We start from the raw sequence: 17,631 nt of genomic DNA on the forward strand, positions 1-17,631 counted from the left end.
TCACATTTAACTGCTGCTTGTTTTTTCTTCAAATATTTCAGATGCCCATTGGCCCTCAGATTTTGTAGGCCGACCGAAGCAATGGGTTTTTTTGTATTGGAATTTTGAATATTACAGAAAATAAGATCTTTGGCAAGCACATGTTAATTATACTCGCACATTCTGTCCAGCAGGATCATCTTCACATATTTACACCACCTTTATGATTATTAAAGCTACAATGTAATCAAAAGAGGTAAAAAGCTAATGCTTGACTAAAAAGGACCTACATCCCGGTCACAAGACTCGGCGTCAACAGCGCTAAGCTAAACGTGGCTAATGTTCTGCACGATGGCATTTACTAGTCTTGTTTAGTCACTTGTTAGCAACCGTGGTTTCTAAGACATATATATAAGCTTCAGACACTCACCAGTGGAGTTTTCACTGACATATTTTATGTCGTAGTACAAACATGAAAATCTCTTAAGCTTGTGTTAACCAGAGATCTTCGAGACAAAGGAACCAGAAGTGCACCATAATAAGATTATCATTTTAAGCGCCTAAAGTAATGTACATAGTTACTGTGTTTCTCATCTTCTTGGTTAATTGTACGTTTAGAAACGACCACATTGTCTCATGTTATCCAATATGTTGACCACACGCATGTCATCTGATCGTCCTTTACATTTGACTGCATTTATATTTGCTTCACATGAATATTGTGTACTGAAGGTTTTGGCATGCACTGGTTGGCAGCATGTGATGATGCTCAGGATTTGGTGATGGTGTGGCAGGTGGCAGAGCAGCAGGACTCTTTTACGCTGCACCAGCACTGGAACAGAACCAACATGGTTATCATGGCAACACTTTATTCAGAGGAAGACACTGTGGTAACTGTAAATCCTACGGCACACAGAAGGGACATGGTGTAATGCTCTACGGTTAGATATGTCTGAGTGTGATTTACAGAAGGATTCAGTGTAAACGTCCTTTTCTCTTTCAGCCAGGGAGAGCTGCACCAAGTTAATAAAACATACAGATAAAGTCATATGTTGCTTTCAGTTAAGTCCCTACAATAATGTGGTGTGGTGCAGGATTCAGTCCTAAAACCAGAAATGAGTCAGCATTTGATGCTTTCTTGTCCCAAAGTTGATGTTTTTTTGGTTAATTGCCGTAAATAAGGTCTATTGTTAACACAAACTTAAGAGATTCACAAGTTTTCTTTGAGATCATTTAAGACATCAATAAATAGACCACTGGTAAATGTTTACATTTACGTTCTTTAAAAACATGCATAGCTAAAAAGTGACTTCTAAACGACATCACACCGAACATTAGCCACCTTTACCTTTGCGTTACTGATGTGAAGTAATTTAACCATTGTGTAGTTTGTTAATAGCAGTACGTTAGCTTTTTACTTTTGGCACATTCATTTACACTTCAAAAAAATATCTAAGTGTCATAAATGTTTGTTTGCCACAGATCCTTTTTTTCTATATTACAAAATCCCGTGGAAAATCCCATTGCTTTTGGTCAAGAGAGCATCGTTAACAACCTACAACAATACGTCATCACTGCAGCACTCCATAAGCTTCAGCAGCAGCATCTACAGTATTACTGTGGGAACATTCTTTGCCCTGGGTATAGCCTTTGGGTATATTGCTGATCTTTTCTGAAAAAAAAATTCATTTATTATATTTGAACTAGGTAAGCAAGCAAAATTATAACATTCTTAAAAAAAAGACACTACATTTGAACATGCTTCAAAGATAAATGAGAGAAAGACCATTCTCTTTTTGGTAAAGATGCACATAGTTGCTCACTGATGACTCCGAAAGGACCTACGGCCAATAATGGGCTTGATGTGTCAGGACCTTAAGAGGCACAGACATGGATGCCAAAAAAAAAAAAAGAACGGGACTCATTTCTGTGGGTCAGGGGGTTACAGGTTAAATTCCTACCCCAGCAGTCAACATGGCGAAGTATCCTTGGGCAAGATACCTAAGCCTCAATTACTCCTGTAGGCCTTTCTAGGGTATTGAGATGTAACTTATTCTCTTAATAAAGATGTCAGCCAAATACCCTGTAATTTAATGTAATGTAATTGAATGTAGTAATGTGGGTGGATGTTTAAAATGTTTCTTATGTGTTATCCTAAAATAATCCCATATTTCTTTGAATATGTCCCAATTCCGATTTTTTTGTAATACTGTAGCAACGATAAACAGAAAAAAAATGTATATCCTTATTATATCACTTTGTTTCATTTATTCAGTAACTCCCTATTTGTTTTTCTCCATTAGTGGCAAGCTTAAGGCTTATAAAACGAGCACAGGTGAACTCAGCTGTTATCCCCCCGCTAATTTCAGAAGCCTCCTGGTTGATTTCCTGGTTGGCATGACCCTGTTTATGGTAGTATAATGTGTAATAAGGTAGTTTTGCGCAGCCCTACAGGATGTTCCAGTTGAGAGCCGGTTCTCACCAGATGAACTCACTCACACACGCAAAGAGAGACAGACAATGAGAGGCAGAAAGAGTAGTACATCAGGCCCGTCCACACAGCGGCGTGCGTTGAAGCTTCCAACGCTTCTGCCCATTCATATTGAATGGGGTGACGTCACTTTTAGCCGAACTGCATTTTGGGAAGCGACGTGGAGCGTTGCTGGCGTTGCTCGCTTCAAAAGTTGAGCAATGTTCAACTTTTGACGCCTCGACGGAGGCGTCAGCCAATGAAATCCCGTTTATGCAAATCTGCCAGTACAAGCGCTAGCCAATCAAACCGCGTGTATACTGGGAGAGACTACGCAGGTCATTTCCTCATATTCCAAAAAATGGAGGGAACATTTATTATAGCGGTAGTGAATCACCCGGTGCTGTATGATCAGTCTCTGTTCATCTACCGGGATACAAACCGGAGGAGCGAGGCATGGAGGGAGGTGGCAGAGACAGTGGGTGAAACTGGTAGGTTTTCGCCTGTTTGGGGATTTTATATCCAGTTTACTTCGTTGTAACTTTGCTATTGCTTTGTATGTCGGGGGCGGGAGATTCATGTGATTGGTTGTTGGTCGCGTTGCTCGCAAAAAATCCCCAAGCTTCAGATACGCCCACCTCCAAGCGTCAACGCACGCTGCTGTGTGGACGCTCCGTAAGTCAGTTCAAATAAAACATCTTTATTCTGTTTTGCCCACATTTCATTAAATTGTTGATCTTCCCATTGAAACATGCAACTGCTCCCTACCCTTTGTTTCTTCCCTATTTTTAAACATTTCGTAGAATGACACCCTTCATAAAGAGGACTGTCAATCCTTTTTATGGTGATTTTATGACCACTTCCATCCATTCAAGCATCCCTGCTTGAGAACTCATGACGTAGTATCACCCATATGCCATCAGCCTTTATATTATCAATAAAGGGAAAGTTTAACTCTAACCCTAATTATTGTATTACTATAGTTTATGACTTTTCAAACCAAGTCCTACTACATGACAAAAAAGGCTCTTTGTCAGTTCTATAACCAGCCATTGCTGTAATTTGCGATATTGTGGAACAAATCGGTTGACTGTTGTGGCAAAGCCTTTCCAAACAATAACTTCTGAGAGAGGACAGCAGCAAAGACAAAGGCTGAAGGAGACACCAGTTTCGATTTTTGTTAACAAATCTGAATGAAAATGGGAAAATAAAAAAAGATGTTGAGTGTGTAGCTTTGGCAGGATAAGCCATGAGAGGGATTGACAGAGCCAGGCAAATGTGTGTACAGAGAAAAGAGGAGGGGACCCAGGATGGAGCCCTGAGGAATCCCAGTGATGCATTAACAAGGGTCCAACAAAGATAGAGTACAGCACAAAGGCACAGAAGGATGACGACAAAGGAGAGAGAGAATGCTCTAGCAATGTGAAGATCTTCAGTTCATTTCTATGAACGTGGCGCATGAAGCCAGAATGGCCTAACACTAGTGAACAAAAAGATGCGTTTATTTCTGGGTCAATTAAATGAATTAAGAAGTCAAAATAACACAGTTCAGGTTTTTTTTATCCCAAAGATTTCACAAACTGACATGGAAGTTGTTGTACCATTATTTGGCCACATTTGCTCCAACAACTTCTGCATTTCCTGGAGGCTTGATAATATAGTTAATTTAAGAAACTTGCACATTCTCGAGACTAGACAATGTCCTTATGACTTCGTAAGAGTCTGGCTGGCAATACAATCATTTGCAGTAATACTTATCACTATATATACAGTATCTTATTATATATTCATAATGTGCTCTCAGCCCCACTGCTTCTTCTTTGTCTCTTCTGAATCTTGTTTTCAGATACTGGGAGCACACGTCTCTTTTGTCCTCCACTTTGGGTTGAGCTTTCCCCAGTTTCTCAAGAAGCCTCAAATATTTCTCTCACACTGGCATGCTGCAGAATCATTATCCCCTGCAGGCTCCCACAATTATTCATCCAGTGTGCTCGCTGCAGACACAAGGGCTATATTTAGGTTTTTCCAAATGACCTCACTACTGACTGGCAGATACACATTGTGGTTGTTAGAAGCTCAATACCTTGGTTTGGCATAAAAATACATACAACACATGTATGGGGTATTTGAAAGTAAGTTAGTTTTACAGGCATGTCTGACTGATGGAGGAGGGCTATCCTAATGGCAAGAATGTTGAAAGATGGCAGACCATTCCAATTTCAAGTGGTAAATTGGCATCAATTCAATTGAGTTTTTTGGATATTTCATGTTATGCAAGTGCCAGTGCAGAGGAGCCTTGAACTGAATGTATTCTGCAGACTGCTACCAACAAAGCTCATGATTGGACAAACCATTCCAAAAGTTGAAGAGAGTATTTTTGTGTCTCCTCTTCTCGTGTTTTGACGTCCTTTCCAAGAGTTATTAGCTGTTTTTATTTATATAGTCAGCTATTCAAATTTCCAATACTCAAGTAAGTCTTTGCCAGTCCCAATTCCAGATCCAATCTGCCATCAGGACGACACCAAACCACGTTGAGGGTGAGATGCTGTAAACAGATACCATTGTCATTCTGAATGTCTGAAGCTTCAATCATAAAATAGGTGCTAACAAGTGACTCATTTAGACTGCTAAACATCATTTTGCCAACACGAGCCCGCCTTTATCGATGCTGATGCGCACCAATGCGAACGTAAAATAGTTCCTTAATAGCCTATCGATAGCTATTTACTTCTGGCAATTGAATTTACGCTTTAAAAATCACAAAGAGGTGTTAATATTTGGAAATTATCCTGCTGCACCAAACGTTTAAGTATCATAAACATGCGTTTGCCAGTGCCACAGATCTTTTCTGTGAAATTTCAAATTCCAATGGAAAAATTCCATCACCTCAGATAAACAGAATGTCTTTGTATTTAGAAGGCCATCACTTACACAATGCTTGTAACTGGGGGGACTCAGAAGTCTTTTGTTCTAGCTACACTCAAAAGATGCATCTTTTACCAGTCAATCATGTTTAAATGGCTCTGTATGATGATAATTGTTTGTTGTACGGTGTATTTGTTTCGTACTGTGAATAAGTCCCAGTACAAAACAAATACTGCTAGGAAGATATCTCAAAAGCATCTGTTTTTCTAAAGGAACCTTTATTCTGAAGAAGTAAAGGCAAAACACTCACAAACAAATCGTTTCTTTCTTGTGCAAAATTCAAGGATTATATTGTCTTGTCGTGCAACCCTGTGCTGTGCACCGACAGTTAATTATTCTTAAACCTTGAATGCTATGTCCATATTGGTTTCTACAGTAGGGATGTGCATCTCCATCACTAAGGCCGATACGATGCGCATCTCAATGCTTTGCCACGATACCATACATTAACGATACATTTGAAACACCAGGCGATGTGATACGATACGATTCACCCCTGTTGCGATATAGTTCGATACGATTTGATTCAACATTATGCGATACGGGGCGATTCAACACGATGCAAAATAATGATACAATTCAATATGGTACGACAGAGGATTTTTGCTTTATTCCTTATATGCAGCAAATCATACATTAACAAAAAAGTGCTTTACATATTTGGTTCTCTCTACTAGTGCATCCCATCATGCTGTTTCTTTTTTACCTTAAAAAACTCTCCAGAGTAAAGTTCAATTGTATAACACAATTAACAGTTAAACAATTTAAGGATGCATTGCCCATGATTAACAATGTGCAAATAACAACTACCATAGAGCAATGCCCATACAGCTGCTGACTGATGTGATTAACACTCATTCATAGGCTAACTCACCAGTGAGCAGAAAGCAGTGGTTTCTATATGAACAATAAAGAATACAAATAACCTTTCACAAACAGGTATTTCATAACTGCTTACAGTAAGGAAGACATTTAAACTGTTATTGGCAGTCACAGGCTGCTGTAAACTAAACACCACTCTCTCTGACAGAACACCTCTCTGAGTGATTTCACTCATATGTCTAACTTTCAGGTTTCTCTTTTCAGCCGCAGACCCCATGTCGCCTCTTTATGTGCGTCGCTAAGTTCCTCATACTACTTGTGTACTTTAAAGCGGGACGGCATCGTTTACAATTTGCGAGCGATTTTTCAAGTTGTCCGTCTTTCTTGAGTAATCCGAAGAGTTGCCAAACGTTTGATTTGTAGGTATTTTTCGGTGCGCTGTGTTTCTCTTTCTCCTCGACTTCCATGTGTGTTGATAACTGAGACTCTCGGCCTCCATAGTGCGAAGCAAAGATCAAAGATCGTCTCTGCTGAGCGTTGACAGGATGAGAGGATATTATATGAATGAATCGTTTTTTTACCGATGCAAAGGCGCTACAATCGATGCATCGCGAGTTCAACCCAAACTGTAGCCGATGTGCACTCTTTCAACCGGTGCACTCGCATCTTGAACGTTTATGCCGGTGCACCGATGCGAATCGGTGAATCTTAACATCCCTAATGTACAGTATGACCTGATTTGGTGTTGAATGGGGTTCTCCAAGGGATAAGGCTTTTAATGTAATTTAATATGTTTTGTGATTTAAAGGGTAGACATAAGTGCCTGTTTTCCTTGGCACTGACTTGCTAGTCATTTTAGGAGTTGCTTAACACATGAGCGACCATTCTTTCCCGACTAACTGACCCTTGGATGTACATTTCTAAATTGTAATTGTATTAATTATAATTATAATAATGATTGATTACAGTTAATCAGTGGTGGAATGTTATGAAGTACGTTTTCTCATGTATTGTACTTGAGTACAGTTTCAAGGTCCGAGTATTTTCATTTTGTGTTACTTACAACATCTTCTCCTCTAAATCTCTGAACCAATATTGTATTTTTTACACCTCAATATTTATCTGACAGTTTTAGTTACTTTACATATCAGATTGTTGGCTTATACAAAATATTAAATAAATAAATAAATGAACCTTGATATATAGTTACTGGTTAATAATTGCTGCTAGATGCAGCAGTACAAAGTCATTCAAATTAGCCCCACCTGCTGTGATACACAAATTAATGTATGAAAACCATAATCCAGTTTTTAATATATATAATTCTGATTCTGGCCATTACGCTCAAGTACTTTTAGCTTTGGTACTTTAAGTATATTTTGATCTCAATACTTTTGTACTTTAACTTAAGTAAGATTTTGAATACAGGACTTTTAATTGTAACTTTGATTGCTACTTTTAAATAGAGTACTTTTTCAAACACTGCAGTTCATTCCTTGTTTAAAATATATAGTCAGCTGTGGTTGCCACTTTTATTCTTCATTAAAAAATAGGATTTTGGAAAGAGAACAAATGTGTGTATTGTATTTCATCTACCCAGCACCAACCCTTTGACACAGACATTTTTGGTTGTGTGAACGAGGTCGGTACAGTGAAGTTGTAATGATTGCCATTTTGAAACGGCAGAACTGCAACATCCTCTCCTTCCTGACAAGTTCCTGCCTGACACATCTATTTTTACAGGGCGTCCACGCTCTTTGCACCTGCTTATAATTCATGCAGTGCTTCCTAATGTGTCCTGTCCAGGGATCGACGGCCCCAGAATATAAAAGAAGGTTAGAAAATTATGAATATTCATGTCTCGAGGGGCTTTTAACGTTCTGACACTGTAACAGCTGAGTATGGGGAGGTATAGCCGGACACTCAGCAGAGTAGAGGATCAGGGAGGAGCATCAGTGGATTTTTCTAGACTACCAAAGTCACACTTTTCTCTCAAGGCTTGCTTATGTGCACCTTCTTTACGTATAGTGTCCAATAAGTGTTAAGAAATCTGGTTTCAGCTCAAAATAAGATGTCTGCAGTGCTGCACAGGAATGATAAAACTCTTTATTTTATTAGAGGTGAAGATGATAAACACATACATGTCATAAACATTTCCATTCACTTGTACTTATGTGAAGTCCAAATGAAGCTATCTAATGGACCTTGTTCTTTCAAGTGATAACCTTTCACCCCTCATGATTGTTCTGTCATTACACACTAAGAGTGAAAGTTCATTGTCTGTCTTGTGATGTATAGTTCTCTTAATCATTCAATCAAAACATTATTTTTGAATCCCTGAGGGATTACAGTTTCATCACAGGTGCACCATATTAGAATAAACTAAATTAATATTTATATAAACAGAAGTTAAAGTAAAAATGTGCAATGAAAGTCCTTGTAGCCACCGGGACACAGTGTATTAGATACATGAACAAGGCACGACATCCGCACAACACAGGGACTTGTGAAGACTCAGACTCATGGTGAAGACATGATGAAGACTCAGGCTCATGGTGAAGACATGATGAAGACTCAGGATCATGGTGAAGACATGATGAAGACTCAGGCTCATGGTGAAGACATGATGAAGACTCAGACTCATGATGAAGACTCAGGCTCATGATGAAGACTCAGGCTCATGATGAAGACTCAGACTCATGGTGAAGACACAGACTCATGGTGAAGACTCAGACTCATGGTGAAGACATGATGAAGACTCAGGCTCATGGTGAAGACATGATGAAGACTCAGGCTCATGATGAAGACTAAGACTCATGGTGAAGACTCAGACTCATGGTGAAGACTCAGACTCATGGTGAAGACATGATGAAGACTCAGGCTCATGGTGAAGACATGATGAAGACTCAGGCTCATGGTGAAGACATGATGAAGACTCAGGCTCATGGTGAAGACATGATGAAGACTCCGGCTCATGATGAAGACATGATGAAGACTCAGGCTCATGGTGAAAACTGAGGCTCATAATGAAGACTCAGGCTAATGATGAAGACATGATGAAGACTCAGGCTAATGATGAAGACATGATGAAGACTCAGGCTCATGATGAAGACATGATGAAGACCCGGGCTCATGATGAAGACTCAGGCTAATGATGAAGACATGATGAAGACTCAGGCTCATGATGAAGACATGATGAAGACTCGGGCTCATGATGAAGACTCAGGCTCATGATGAAGACATGATGAAGACTCAGACTCATGGTGAATACATGATGAAGACTCAGGCTCATGATGAAGACTCAGACTCCTGATGAAGACTCAGGCTCCTGATGAAGACTCAGACTCATGATGAAGACTCAGGCTCATGAGGAAGACTCAGACTCATGATGAAGACTCAGGCTCATGATGAAGACTCAGGCTCATGATGAAGACATGATGAAGACTCAGGCTCATGATGAAGACATGATGAAGACTCAGACTCATGGTGAATACATGATGAAGACTCAGGCTCATGATGAAGACTCAGACTCCTGATGAAGACTCAGGCTCCTGATGAAGACTCAGACTCATGATGAAGACTCAGGCTCATGAGGAAGACTCAGACTCATGATGAAGACTCAGGCTCATGATGAAGACTCAGGCTCATGATGAAGACATGATGAAGTCTCAGGCTCATGATGAAGACTCAGGCTCATGATGAAGACATGATGAAGACTCAGGCTCATGATGAAGACTCAGACTCCTGATGAAGACTCAGGCTCCTGATGAAGACTCAGGCTCATGATGAAGACGCAGACTCCTGATGAAGACTCAGACTCCTGATGAAGACTCAGGCTCATGGTGAAGAGTCAGACTCCTGATGAAGACTCAGGCTCCTGATGCAGACTCAGGCTCCTGATGAAGACTCAGGCTCCTGATGAAGACTCAGACTCCTGATGAAGACTCAGACTCCTGATGAAGACTCAGACTCCTGATGAAGACTCAGACTCCTGATGAAGACTCAGGCTCCTGATGAAGACTCAGGCTTCTGATGAAGACTCAGACTCCTGATGAAGACTCAGGCTCCTGATGAAGACTCAGGCTCCTGATGAAGACTCAGACTCCTGATGAAGACTCAGGCTCCTGATGAAGACTCAGACTCATGATGAAGACTCAGGCTCCTGATGAAGACTCAGGCTCCTGATGAAGACTCAGACTCCTGATGAAGACTCAGGCTCCTGATGAAGACTCAGACTCATGATGAAGAGTCAGGCTCCTGATGAAGACTCAGGCTCATGATGAAGAATCAGGCTCATGATGAAGACTCAGACTCCTGATGAAGACTCAGGCTCATGATCAAGACTCAGGCTCATGATGAAGACTCAGGCTCATGATGAAGACTCAGGCTCATGATCAAGACTCAGACTCCTGATGAAGACTCAGGCTCATGATGAAGACTCAGGCTCATGATGAAGACTCAGACTCCTGATGAAGACTCAGGCTCCTGATGAAGACTCAGGCTCATGATGAAGACATGATGAAGCTCTTGGCGCAATCCTTGTCGTTCACAACAGTCCTGAAGCCAACAAAGGAAAGGTTGAAAATGTTGTCGGTAGAAACCTGAACCGGGGAGGAAGCTATCGATGAAAACGTTGTCGTCAGATATATCCAGGTGCAGCCAAGTTTAGGGTTTGCTTACTAGCTTTTTTTGTATTTTTCAACCACCTTTTACAGCATTCATCAGTTTGCTAACTCAGACATTGCTAAATCAACAGACCACCTGAAGCATCCTATAGTACAGGATCCCATATACTGTTGTAGTCAGATTTAATCCAGTTAATGTTCTGCCATGTGAGATGTGATGTGATTTAATATAATGTAGTAAAATATAATCAATGTATTCAGTTTATTATCTCATTTTCAAAGTAGAAACTGTGTGTGTAACAAGGAGTTTTAAAAATAAATTGGTCTTTGAAACTTCAGAGGTAAGTGTTTCAAAAGTTAGGCTAAGTCTTTAAAATAACGTAACATTTGACACCATAGAAAACATTAGAACAAGGATATGTGGGCCACAGCACAACCAATGTCTCTTTCCCCCTTGGGAGTCCAAGTTTTTGGCAAGTTAAACTTAACTGCAGCAAGTTTTTATTGCCTTGTTTTTACCTGTGAAGATCCCTATACCTACTCAACTATTCTGAACCTAAGATGTTGGTGGGGAGGTCCTGTTTTCTTTTTGCCAATGCTGGGTCTTTTTTCCTCCAACAATAAGTTATTAAAATATATTTTACATCATCTTACTCCCTTGTGATATTTCCCAGGTGATGGCCAACGATGTGTGATTGTGTGTTTAATGTTCATGGGAGCCTGCCTGCAGGCGCCAGTCTCAGGACACCTACACTCTGAGGACACCTCCACTCTCAGGACAGGAAGTGCATGCACGCTAAGAATTACAAAATAAAATCGCCACTATCAGTACAGCGCCACTTTCCGAACAGGAAATGCACCCTAATACAAAATAAAATCGCACTGACACTTATTATCTATATAGATATATATTTATTTATATATATAAATAACAACATCTTGTATTTTAGTGACACCCGCTAGACAACAGTGGAGGGTTCGAGAAACAACCGTGTTTGCCGGGTGCACCACGGCGGAGGTGGGGAGGTTCCAGCCGGGAACCTCCACCCCGCTGCGGGACCCGTGGTGGGACCCCTGAGTCCTGAGACGGTGCGTCTTGGTATACTGAGCCCAGACTGAGCTGTGTGAGGCTGCGCACTAAACAACCACAGCCTCTCTCTCTCACTAAGAACTGTTCATGGCTCTCATCAACACAGAGCCCAGAATTACATAAAAAAATTATGAATGAGTCAATCTTTGATTTACTCCCAGTGTTGGGCAAGTTACTTACAAAATGTAATACAGTACATATTTTTTGAGTAATAAGTTGAATTACAATATTACTGTCTCTGAAATGTGATGAGTTACAGTACTTTTATATTACTTTTGAGTTACTTACCAAAATAACCGCAAAAGAATGGCTAGGCATTTTAAATGCTAAAATGTAGTTTAGTGCAGCTCATTATACATCCAGTGAAGGGCAATGTGGTATAGCATAACAACTGTGTAGGCCCTTAAGGCTACTAACAACTTGTATTACACGGCTTAGTTGAATACTCGATTCTGATTGTAAATTCTTAACATGTGACACGTCAACACATCCTCACTCCCAGGTCGGCCTATGTTGACGTTATGTCAAGTCCCCTGTGTCGGCTTTTTCCAACGCAAGGGGGGGTCCTTAGCGTACATTTTCAACTTTCCGGGATGTCCATAATTCTCTATATAGCTCCCTAAACGTATGTTGTAGACGACTTGAGATTGCGAGCGAATGCTACCCGCAGATCCATTCTCACAGCGTTTATCAACCTTTTTCTTACTCAATATCAAGCCACACTTATTGTTTTTACTTCTTCATTTTAATTGAATAATGTAGGACTTTTGTTGCCGTCAGTTATGGGGAGAGTAGGGGCTCAGAATACTGAAATCTGTATCTGTATCTGTATTAATGGACGTGCCGTTGTGCGATTAAGTGATTGCGCAATAATTTATAAACTCTTCAACGACAACCCTAATTATATTTTAAAACATTTTAGAAGGCCTCACGAAATACTTTAATGTAAATTAAAATGTAAATGTGAAGGGATGTCTGTAATGTGGTGATTGACATTATTCACCCACGGATCTATGGGTAGCTGGGGATTCTGGGTAGTGTAGTGTCTTCTGCCATCCTTTACTCAGAAAAAATATTTGTTTCTCCGAATCGAAGGGGAAAAATACAAAAGCATCGCGCACAATTTAAACCAATCAATGTTGTGTAATTAACAAGGATAATCTGGTGTTTTTTAGTCGATGAGTAGTGCAGATATCACTGTAAAATCAATCGACAGTAAGAGGAATACTTACTTCCGGGTGTACAATTCTCCGTTATCCAATGGGAACGGACGCTCACATTGCCTTTAAGGGCAGCCGACACAAACGAATGCCGTGCTTCCATGAGCGTCAAATCCCGCCGCAGATGGGAATACATTGCAATCAGTTGAAAGCTATTTGCGTCCCTTTATGACGCTGAAGGAGCCTAGGAGCGTCACAACTGGACGCCACGGACACTGACCAAACGTCGCTCCTGGACACTTAGGGAGTGAGAGTGTGTTGCTATAGAGGACTATGGACATCCCGGAAAGTTGAAAATGTACGCTAAGGGCCCCACCCTTGCGTTGGAAAAAGCCGACACAGGGGACTTGACATAACGTCAACATAGGCCGACCTGGGAGTGAGGATGTGTTGGACACGTTGTTAATACAGTACAGACCACTATCAAGGACTATAATGAAGGTTGCTAAGGAGGATCAAGAAAGAGAAAGGAAAAGAGGTTAAAAGACGGAGCACTGGACGTCAGATAAATCACCAGAAGAAGGCAGAGAGGAAGTAAACACTAACAGGACACGGAAGGCTCTGTAGTGTGTTTAGTATATGGCTGTGTAATAAGCGGGATAATGTGCAGCGAGGCGGTCATTATGGGGAAAAGAACAACCGACAGGCTGATCAGGGAACCCGACGCGAAGCGGAGGGATCTTGATCAGCCTGAAGGGTAAACACCAGGCTTACTAATCTACCCGCAACATTTTGTATCTGGTGTCGGAATGTCTCGCGATGTTAGTGAATTGTTATAAAACAAAACACCATTTAATTTCGGGTTAAAATGTGTTGTAACTGTGTTGTAACTGTATTACTGAGAATTGTAACGGGTAGTATATTACCCAAATATCATTAGTAATGCGTTACATTACTTCGTTGCAGCAAAAAGTAATACATCACTGTAACTCCGTTACTTTTGTAACACTGCTCCTAAACTGTCAAAAGGGGGACGTCCCAGGTTTCAAGTAACAAGTAACATGTAATGTTTCACCCATTTGCGTGGATTTTGAAGTTAATTACTTTATACTCATGGCTGTAATAACGTTTTGAAAATGTGGCTTTTTAAAGGAAGGTGGGCTGCAGTCGCTACTTCAGCATTGCAAAGGCAACTATGGTAATGTACAGATTGTTCAGTTCCTGTATGGCCTAGATCACGAACAACCTTTCACATCTTGAGTCCTTCCTTATACATCTGCTGTTGACATGACTTGCCGTGAATTGGGGAAAACCATATTGTTCATTATTTTATAAAGTACATTTCCTCCAGGTATCATGATTTTCTCTGTAGAAACTTGAAGGCTGGATGTGCTTCGGTGTGGACTAACTTTCAAATTTGTGCAAATACTAAATGATGATTTCTAGGTCTGGAAGTACAGTCATGTAAGGGTTCAGTGTGTTCGTACTCATGATGAACTTTTGCTCAGATATCACGATATAACGTTTTTTTCTTTCAGGATCACCACGACAGCTGCCTGCATGATGGACCTGCGCAGATACCCACTGGATGAGCAGAACTGCACCTTGGAGATTGAAAGCTGTAAGTGGCTCTGGCTTTGTTTGTGTCTCTTTTACACCTTTACTTTATTTACTGTGTTTTGGTCATCGTGCATCATCAGGCTTCGTAGACCAACAGAGGAAAGTCAAATTGACAGGAGGTCCTGTTGCACTTTAACAAATTGTGTATGTATATTTTGTGGTGTCAAAAAAATAAATGACTGTGCACACAATACAGTTAGTCCAGGCTGTAAGTTGACCACATCTGGAAGGACAAGTAAATAAAGAACTATAGTCTTGAACTTGACTTGAAACCAATCAAATCAACTTTTGATTGTCCGATATGTACACTAAAGCGTACACATTAAAATGTAAACACTGCATCCCATAGTACATAGCTCCTATATTATTAGGAGCAGGGCACAGTGACTATACAGCGCCAGGGGAGCACAGGCAATTGGCTGTTTGGGGACTTGAACCCACGACCCTCCAGTCCCCAAGACAAATCCAGAGGGGCTGAGCTTCTGCACCGAATGAATGGTTGCTGCATCTAGTGACGTCAGGGGGGTATTTGTTATATGTTGTTCAAGCAAGTTCACAACCAATACATCCAGGTGGCTGTTTTAACTCAAAATATGTCTGAAAATACAAATTACAGAAATATGAACCCTCCTAAAAGTGATGATAGTACAACTAATACTTGTTTTTTGTGTATGCACTTTCAAAAGTTATGTTAATGCATGACACTTTAGGTTGCCCTGCAAATAAATGTATGCATATTAAATATGGAACATGATGTTTTTACTCAGGGGTTCCCGTTTCTCTCTCCGATCCTTCCCTTCGCCTCAAATACATTGAAGTTAACACACTGTTATTTACTCAACAATAACACAAAAGTATCCTTGTTTTTATTTATTTGTTTAATTATATAATGTCGGGCTTTTTTGCCGTCCGTCAGGAACTGATTTTCAAAATAATGTCATTAATAATATTATTTCAGTCAGACAACTCACGTTTTTCTTTAATATGTTTATTAGAAGCAGCATATAATTGAGTTTGGCATCTAGGCTCGGGCCTCATCACTCCACAGATATACATAGCACGATGAGTGATGATTAAATAACTAACCCCCCGAGCCTACAGGTGGAAGCTGGGGTGGTGGTGGGGCAGGCAAGCAGCAGCGACGTGGAAGTAGCTGCAGCAATAGCAGCAGCAAGCAATGCATGGAGAGAGATCTGGCAGGTTAAATAGAGCGGCATATTAAGGAGACTCTGTGTGGTTGGTTGTAGAGTGGCAAGGGGCGTTATGTGTGAATGCAGCACAAGTGCTTGAGTTGACGGCCTGAACTAGCTCGCAGGCTTCGCCCCATGTATGAAATTATTTTGTCTATTAACTAGAGCGCAGGGTCATGTTATGACCGTCTTTTCTATGTTGCTGTGGGGTTTTTCCATCGGTTTGGGGTTTAAAATATACAAACAGTAATAAGCCAAGAAGTAATAAGCCTTATCAACCGTAACTATAAACAGAATTGCGTTGCCAGGCAACAGCTTGGGGTGAAAAAAGTATTTCCGGTCTCAAAGTTTTCATAGTAAAACCAAAAGTATTCCCCTCACTGTCAAATGATTTTACAATGATATCTGCAGTGCTCATCAACTTAAAACATCAGTTTATTCTTACACAACATTGATTGGTTTAAATTGTGTACAATGCTTTTGTGTTTTTCCCCTTCGATTCGGAGAAACAAATCGTTTTTTTCGGAGTTTACTGCCCATAATCCTCAGCTATCGTTTGGGACTACACCAGTCCCTTTGCTTAACAAAACCCCGTGATTAGTCCTCAAGCTCTGTGATTGGATATTCGAGTGGCAGTGCGCCAAGGTTACGGCGATCGTCAAACAGCACTTTGAAATGGAATGAAGCCACGGCAGACTATCCAAAATAGGATTTGAATGAGTCCTCCACCCCCCCCAGAACTACACATGCTGGCCAGAGCCCTGATGCTGGCTATTTGTGTGTTTCGCAACATGTTCTATGGCACGTCTCTACTGGGAATTGTAGTTTTAAAAGACGCTTTCGTATTTCCCACAATTAGAAGTTGCCAGTATTAAACTGTGTACACCCCTGGAGGTTTAGGGGATACGAAACACAGTGGTGTTATCACATTTAAAACATATCATTAATAAATGGGTGAAAATTGCTTGTGCCCATAATGGGCAGCATTAATATATACCCACATGACAGCTAAGGTCAGAAGAGCTTTATTTAATAGCTGGTCTTATGTCTGTGACCCTCCTGTTGTTAATTGATAAGCCTGAAACATGCACTTGTCAAGGTTCAGAGGCACATTTTGCAAATATGGCAGTAGCCATCGATCATCTTAAGATAAGATATACTTTAATGATCCCAAGTAATACACGGCAGCATGTAAAACATGCAATGTATTGTTACTTTGTTCTACTCCACTACAATTCAGAGGTTAACCTGGTATTTTTACTCCACTACATTTATTTGAGTTACTTTGCAGATTCTGATTAATGATGTGAAATATAAACAACCCTTAAATCAGACTTTAGTTACACCTGAGTAAAATTCAGGGAAGGTGATTGTCACGTGCCAACAATCAGGAGAGATATTTGATAGTTGGTGCTTGAGAAGACTAAACATTTATCTGCAGATCTCTATAAAGTATATTCATTACTCGTTATTCTCTACTAATAGTTCATTAAAGACTGTATATAATTGTTATTTTGCACATCCCTTTCAAGATTTCAAAATGTTCTAAGGTTTATTGACATATCATATACACAACTACAGTGTAGTTATGCAATGAATGAAACACTTGGGTCACAGGTTCCTCAACAGTGCATTACAAGACATCTATCTATATGTGTGTACATCCACCATTAAACTGTCATATTCTGCACATTTCTTATTCTATCTATATACATCAGAGTATAATTCATATGTATAATATCAGTTAAAA

At 40.3% G+C, this 17,631-nt stretch overlaps 1 protein-coding gene across 1 annotated transcript in view; it reads left to right on the forward strand.

The window, feature by feature from the left end:
- LOC117563094 (gamma-aminobutyric acid receptor subunit beta-1-like) overlaps positions 1 to 14,710 on the forward strand; it is a gene marked incomplete at its 3' end in the record, with an annotated part of 46,813 nt that extends 32,103 nt beyond the window's left edge. The window contains exon 5 of the mRNA XM_034241256.1: positions 14,610 to 14,710. Within this exon, the coding sequence (XP_034097147.1) occupies positions 14,610 to 14,710 (101 nt within the window). The remainder of the gene's footprint in view (positions 1 to 14,609) is intronic.
- Positions 14,711 to 17,631: the final 2,921 nt, after the last annotated feature.

Source organism: Gymnodraco acuticeps, unplaced genomic scaffold (assembly GCF_902827175.1).
Source record: "Gymnodraco acuticeps unplaced genomic scaffold, fGymAcu1.1, whole genome shotgun sequence".
NCBI lineage: Eukaryota > Metazoa > Chordata > Actinopteri > Perciformes > Bathydraconidae > Gymnodraco > Gymnodraco acuticeps.